The sequence below is a fragment of the Malus domestica genome, chromosome 13 (assembly GCF_042453785.1).
Source record: "Malus domestica chromosome 13, GDT2T_hap1".
In the NCBI taxonomy this organism is placed as follows: Eukaryota; Viridiplantae; Streptophyta; class Magnoliopsida; order Rosales; family Rosaceae; genus Malus; species Malus domestica.
This window is the reverse complement of record NC_091673.1, coordinates 7587633-7594502: the sequence shown is the minus strand read 5'-3', so window position 1 is coordinate 7594502 and position 6870 is coordinate 7587633. Positions and strand designations below refer to the sequence as shown.

The 6870-nt window shown below is 36.3% G+C and overlaps 2 protein-coding genes across 2 annotated transcripts; both read right to left on the bottom strand.

Moving 5' to 3' along the window:
• Window positions 1-1218: 1218 nt before the first annotated feature.
• LOC139190770 (acyltransferase-like) lies at window positions 1219-1659 on the bottom strand. The gene has a single exon (XM_070811241.1). It carries the CDS (start codon window positions 1657-1659, stop codon window positions 1219-1221), a length of 441 nt encoding a protein of 146 aa, XP_070667342.1.
• Window positions 1660-2675: 1016 nt separating this feature from the next.
• On the bottom strand, window positions 2676-3302 carry LOC103414464 (limonoid 21-O-acetyltransferse-like). Its single transcript, XM_029092025.2, has one exon. The coding sequence runs from the start codon at window positions 3300-3302 to the stop codon at window positions 2676-2678; it is 627 nt and encodes a 208-aa protein (XP_028947858.2).
• Between the last annotated feature and the right edge of the window lie 3568 nt (window positions 3303-6870).

The window sequence follows — 6870 nt, the reverse complement described above, 5'->3', positions numbered from 1 at the left end:
TGTAATTTGAAATTAATAAATTAAATAAAATTGTAATTTGAAATTAATGAATTAAAATTGTAGAAAAGTGGCTCAATGGTAAGGCGCGGACTATGGAACCAATAAATAAATAAATAAATGTGGGAGGTCCCGGTTTCGATGCTACGAGCTGGTGAGCCTGCTTGGCTGTGGCAACGGGCATGGGGAAATTCCCCATAGCCTCTCCAGGCCCAAGGGGTGGATAACCGCAACTTGTCACCAGTTGTCCCCCTTTTTAAGAAAAAAATTGTAGAAAAGTAGTTTGATCAAATCTCTAAAAGCCTTAGATGTTTAGTTAAGAAATTAATTCAAAAACCAAGAATCTAGATCAAAATGCCCCAACTATATGTATATTATGCGAGAATTAGTACATATTGATCAATATGGACATGTCATGACATGAGTGCTGGTACAATTAAAGTGCAAAGCATTTTAGGAAAAAACTAGAAGAGATTATTTTTTATTTTGTCAAACATAAACTTTATTGATAACAGAAGATGTCACAAGAGATAAACATAAAACAAGCTGCAAGTAGGCTAAAGAGGATATAGAAGCCTAAGCAAATCATATGATGACCTAATTAGACATAGTTTGTTGACATAAGTCGTCACTGCCTTAGCTACCATGCACCTCACCATTCCATCTATCATATAAACCGATTTCCCATCGGTGCCAACAAAACACAAAGGCCCAAAAACATAAACAAAGATACAAAGCATCACCAAATGAAAAACAAACCAAATCCCTAATTTCACAACATCAAAGTTCCACAAAAAATATATAAAATTGCTCAAAATAAAACTTAGCTAGCAAAAACAACAACCAACACCAGCGACCTTGTCCACCACCCGAGGACCAGTAAGGGAAGAATTACGCAAGTAGATAAAATATCATCGAAACTGTAGAAGGAGGCAGCGCAGGGACCTAAACCACCAAAGTGGTTTTGCACACCTTCTCAAGGTGGGTAGCAAATACAGTGACCAGATAAGGCTTCTCATTTGAAAGTAAGCATCTAGCAGGCAATTGGAGTATTTGTGGGTGGAAGGGTGGGAGGATAGATGAGAACAGTTGTGTGAGACACAAAGGAGGGAGATCTGAGATGTTATTAGGGTCAGAGATTTAGGATATTTTTAGGGCTAAATTTAATTAAAACTCATAAAATTCACATTATTTGTGACACATAACAAAAACATTGCGAAATTAATTTTCACAACTCGGCAGCACCCGACCGGTTGGAGAAACATAAGAGAGCAACTCGCTGTCACATTCGAATTTGGCCATTACTCTCTCCTCCAAGCTAACATATGCCTCTATTCCATCACCCTCCTTGGTGTCCATGAAAAGCACCAGGTTCTTATAGGTCAGTGCCGGTGATCCCACCCACGCAGGTCTGCCCCAACCAAAATCATTTTCATAAAGAGGAAACCTACAATAACTACTGAAGCTAAGTAACGTAGCCATGTCTCCTCTCTTGAAACTATCAGCAGTTTCCTTCATTAAACCCAAGTGCTTATCACCCTGCCTTTGTAATTCCTTCACGTACTCTTTGTCAATCTTGCTCAGTGTTTCTCGCACCTCCCCAATCACCACCCCATCACATTCTTCCTCCCCACCGTTACTGGTTTGCAAAGGTGATGTCATGGCTGTAGGAACTTGTGGGACTTTAGTCCCACATCGAAGGAAGGTTGAGGATTTATAGCCTTTATATGGGTTTTACCCATTTAAGGGTTAAATGGATGACAAGTGAGAAGTGGACTTACTAATGGGCTACATATATATTAAATAGTAAAAAATGACCTTGGACCTATTATGCTCTGCTAATTAAATCCGATTTAATTTTTAATGTAATTTTATTATTTTCAATAATCTCGGATAAAATCGACCTCTTGGGCTTTGTTGATTAAATCCGATTTAGTTTTTAATGTAATTTTATTATTTTCAATAATCTCGGATAAAATCGAACAGTTGCAACTGACGACGTAACGACTCATTTGGGTTTTATATAAGGACGAAACCATTCGTCCTTGAAACACAGAAAAAAAAAAACTTGATCTTCTTCCCTCTTCTTCTTCTGTTGTTCTTGGAAAAACATAAAGTAAATTCGTTAGGGAACAAGTTCGTGTGCAAGAACTTGTTTTAGATAGTTGTATCCTCTAGATAGACGTCCAAAACTACAGCACAAGTGAGGACGAATTTCTGTCTTAGGTCACTGCATCGTAGGCCTCTATCTGATCAAGTTAGTACATTTCAATTTCAATTGTTGTTATCAGGTTCAATTTCAATTTGATTTTTGTAATTTTAGTTGGTTATTATAGTTGTAAATATATATATATATATATATATATATATATATATATATATTTTGCTTGATTCCTTATACTGATTGGTTATAACAATGGCAACACGAAAAAGATTCCCACAAGAATGTTGAGGCAACGGTGGACTAAACCGTGGACGTAGGTTCACTGCATGGACCACCCTGTACAATTTATTCACGGTACAATCCTTTGTAGCCACCACAAATCGACTCCATATGAAAGCGGATAAGGTCTCTCGACACGCGAGGGGCATTTTAGTTGGAGGCTTTTCATATCTTCTTCATATTTTGCTTGGAGGGTTTCTATTTAGAGGCACTGAACACGAACCTCTTTGTCACTCTATCCTTTGTGATTCCAACGCCTCCATCGAATCCAGTATTGAACTCCTTTGGTGGGAAGAGTGGCTGACACAAATGGTGGAGGGTCTATGTTGGCTTGGTTCCCACGGGCAATGGCTGCCCAAATTTTGCTGAACATGAAATAGGACAACCCATCAGCAATCTTGTGAGAAATGCATTGGCCAATAGCAAATCCTCCACACTGAAATATGTTGAGCTGGACCCCTAAGGGTAATGGATTGGTAATATCATCAAGTTCAAATGGCATGAACTTGTTAAGTTCACCAGGGTTGGGGTTGCTGAGAACATCAGAGAGAGTGCAATTCAGCACTTGAGCCTTGACGTAGGGGATGCCCTCGTCATTGCAATGTATGAAGTGGTTGTGTTTGATTCCCGCTAGCGGGTAGAATAGGGATAGGACCTTGGATAACGAGTTCTTAAGGTGGTTGGATATTTCAGTGATATTGGGATGTGTCTTGGCATTGTATTCATAGAAGAGGAGTAAAGGGTTGTAGACTTGGGGAGCTATTTGATCAAGAAAGGAGAATTGGTAATGACGAAGGTGGCCAGGAGTTGGAGAAGATGGTTTGATTATCTTATTGGAGATCACTTCAATCTCGACCTTCATTGATCTTCCCATCTCCTAATTAATCAGCTCGAATGTTTTATTTAGTAGCAAGAAGTTTGGAGCTAGTTAATGCTGATGGTATGCATGGTCCTATGTGTATTTACTCATATATATATATATATATATATATATATATAAGGAAAGGGAGGAGGAGTAAAGACGAATACGGATTGTTGCTTATGCGATTGTGGTCATATAGCCAGTGTGGTTTTGGTTGTTGATTTTCTGGCTCAATGTTAATTAGCCGGCCAAAAAGAAAGTAGTTCAACTAATACCGGGAGAATGTCAAAGTATTATTTGATTGTGCATGGTTTTTGGTTTGTCAATAGGAATGTCGAGACAGAATTGTTGGCTTAGACTTTGAATTTCATCTATAAAGACAAAAGCACATGGTAAATGCATATAAGCTTTTGCAAGATCCAAAATCCCATTTAGCAGGAAAGTCTGATTTTGTCTCTATATTAAAATCATAAAGTCGAAAGCTTTCTAGTTTTTAATGTGAGTTCGTGATGCTTACATCGTAGTTTAGCCAGCTTTCCACTTCAAAACATTTTAAAACATTTTAAATAACTAACGTTTTAAATAACTAACAAATTTTTTGGAGTAATTTTTAATTGGTCTCAACTTTTTAAAATATTTTAAATAACTAACGTTTTAAAAATTAGGTCATTGGTGATAAGTGAGGACTTTACCAACATTAAGTGATGACATTACTACATTAAATGATGAGATGGACAAATAATAAAATTGATTTTCACTAATCATCGTCTTTGGAGCTTTAATCCTCCAAATTGACCCCTTTTAGCCATGTTAACCATAAATTTGCTAGCTAAAATGCAACGATTTGGAGATTCAAAACTCCATTGATGTATTAAGAGTTAAAACACGCATTAATATTTGTTCATGTCATCACTTAATGATAATGAATACAACATACATTCATTTTTTAAAGCCTTAGATAGTTAGTTTGAATGTTTTAAAAAGTTAGGATCAATTTGGAATCATCTCTATATATTGGGTAGTTATCCAAACTTAACATTTTCCTATCTTCTAATTTTCAATAATCTAAGTTAAGTGATGCGATGAAAGTTAAAGCACTCAAATTAAACTCTCTTATTGTCAAATTGTAGTATAAATGCAAGTAGGGATCGTTCTAAACCGAGGATTAGGAGCGCTTGCTAAAACCTCTAAACTTACTCAAAAACATAAAAACAAAGTTAAAAACGTTTGAATAGACTCAAGGGACTCAAAACAAATTCTAAAGACTCAAAACTGCCTAAAAACACAAACTGGGCAGATTTGACTCTAACACAATTTTGGACGAATTTAGTGTTTTGGCTTGAATCAAAACACTCAAAAACACAAACAATACCGAAATTTAACACTTTGAAACAAGAACGTAAAATGGGGATTTTGGTTTTGATGAATTTGAAACAAACAACAAGTTATAAAACTAGGCAGATTATAAGACAAATTTGAGGAATACGATGATGGATGGATTAGTTAGAGGTCCGTTCTTCACACATGACACACTTGTACATGAATCGATTTCCAATTGCTTTTCAAATAACTATGATGCTCAACACCCCAGATTAACTGTGATGCACAAATTAACCCTCAGATTTTCCTTTACTCATTGAATTAGATGAATGCATGCGACAACCCAAATCATTCTCTAAAAGTCCCCTATATGAATGCATAATAGAGATACAATTAGAGATCATTACGTTCAATGACAATCATAAGTGTTGACGAGGTAATTATAACTATGAATGCATGATACAATTGCCAAGAATTCAATTAACACGATTGTGATAAACAACCTTCACTACTCATGAATATAAACTTGTAACGATTAGGTGAAACTCATTTATATTCTAGCATCTAATTCATGCATGAAAACTAAGTATGCATCCTTAATAAACATACAAGAATCAGTTATGAATAAAATAGATAATTGAATTGCAATCACAACTTATCAAATCACAATTGGAAGAAATCAAGTCAAATCTCAAGCATGTTCATGGCTTCAAACTTCCCCCTAACTAAATAGGGGTTTAGCCACTCATAATTGCAACAAAATTAGAAAATAACAAAGTAGACATTGAAAGCAAGAACGAAGATACCTAAAATGCTCCAAAGTTCCAAGCTTGAAACGCCAAGGACCTTTGTTTTCACTACCTTGTTGTAGCACAAGTGTCTAGGATGTGTATGGATATATGGATGGAATAGATTTGCACGGCTAAGAGATGAAAGTGTATGGATTGGTGAGATGTAGTATGGCTAGATGAATGGATGGAGGTCACAGCAAGGAAATTGTGTTTGTGAATGAAGCTATTTTGATGGATCAAGATTGTTCTTAGGAAGGGGAATGGTGGATGTATTTATAGGCTAAGGAGATGACCACTTCAATTCCTTTCATGTGCAGTTTGTATGGGTGTGTGATGTCCATGTTTCCCTTTTCATTTGCACACACATGACCTCCATCATTTCAGCCACAAAACAAACACATTTTCTGCCATGTTTCTCCTTTACATTTACACACATGTTCTTCATCATTTCAGCCACAAATCAACCCATTTTCTGCCCATGCCAACTGTCCATGCCGTGCCTTTCTCTTTGCCCATGTGTGTGTCTTTCCTTTGCCCATGTGTGTGTATTTCCTTTGCATTTGCACACACATGTTCTTCATTATTTCAGCTAACAATCCACCTATTTTCTACCCATGCCAAGCCCTCCATGCCGTGCCTTTCTTGTTGTGTGTGTGCTGTCCATGTAGAGTGTGTGTATGCCCTCCAACCTCTGCAGTTTGAATGTGTGTAGCTGTCCATGTTTCTCTTTTGCATATGTCGTGCCTTCTCTTTCTAGCTGTGCATTTCCACTTGCTCCAAAGCCAAATGAGTGCAATCATTACCCCATTTGCTGCTGAGTGTTGATGACAAAGCAAAACACAAAACAAGTGCCTTTACTTTCTCATTTTATTAGCCAAATCTGCTTAGCCCTTTGCTGAACCTTTCAGTGTTACAATGCCCATAACTTCTTCTAGAAAAATGATATTAACAATCCGTAAATTTCTCCAGAAAATAGGCTTCCGTAGCTTTCCAAGCATATAAGGCTCATTTTCTCATTCATTCTGAGATGTTCGTAACATGCTTCCAAAGTCAGCTAATCTGAACAGGCAGTTTTGACGAATTTGTTACTTAATATCTCACTTGTGCTACTTTTCTTTTCTTTGCTTGATAAATCACACAAAACACAAAAACATAGTAAATAGCTCAAAAATATAAAGAACTAACTAAGAAAAGACAAGTAAATTTTATGTAAAATATATATAAATATGAGCTTATCATTAAGTTACTTTTTCTTTACACCTAGCTTGTGTAAAATTAAGAAGGTATTGCACACTGTAGATTACGACCAAAAGAATAAAATCATAAACATTTTTTTGAAAGATAAAGATCACAAAATTGTTTTCAAGTAAATTTTTTTGAAAGATAAAAACTTCACGCGCCTTTTTTTTTTTCCTTTCCTTCACGCAGTAATGCGATGCGTTGTTTGTCACTTATAG

What these genes read in the sequence shown, in the direction of transcription:
- LOC139190770 (XM_070811241.1), bottom strand. Translation starts at nt 1,659, where the DNA reads ATGACATCACCTTTGCAAACCAGTAACGGTGGGGAGGAAGAATGTGAT.
- LOC103414464 (XM_029092025.2), bottom strand. Translation starts at nt 3,302, where the DNA reads ATGAAGGTCGAGATTGAAGTGATCTCCAATAAGATAATCAAACCATCT.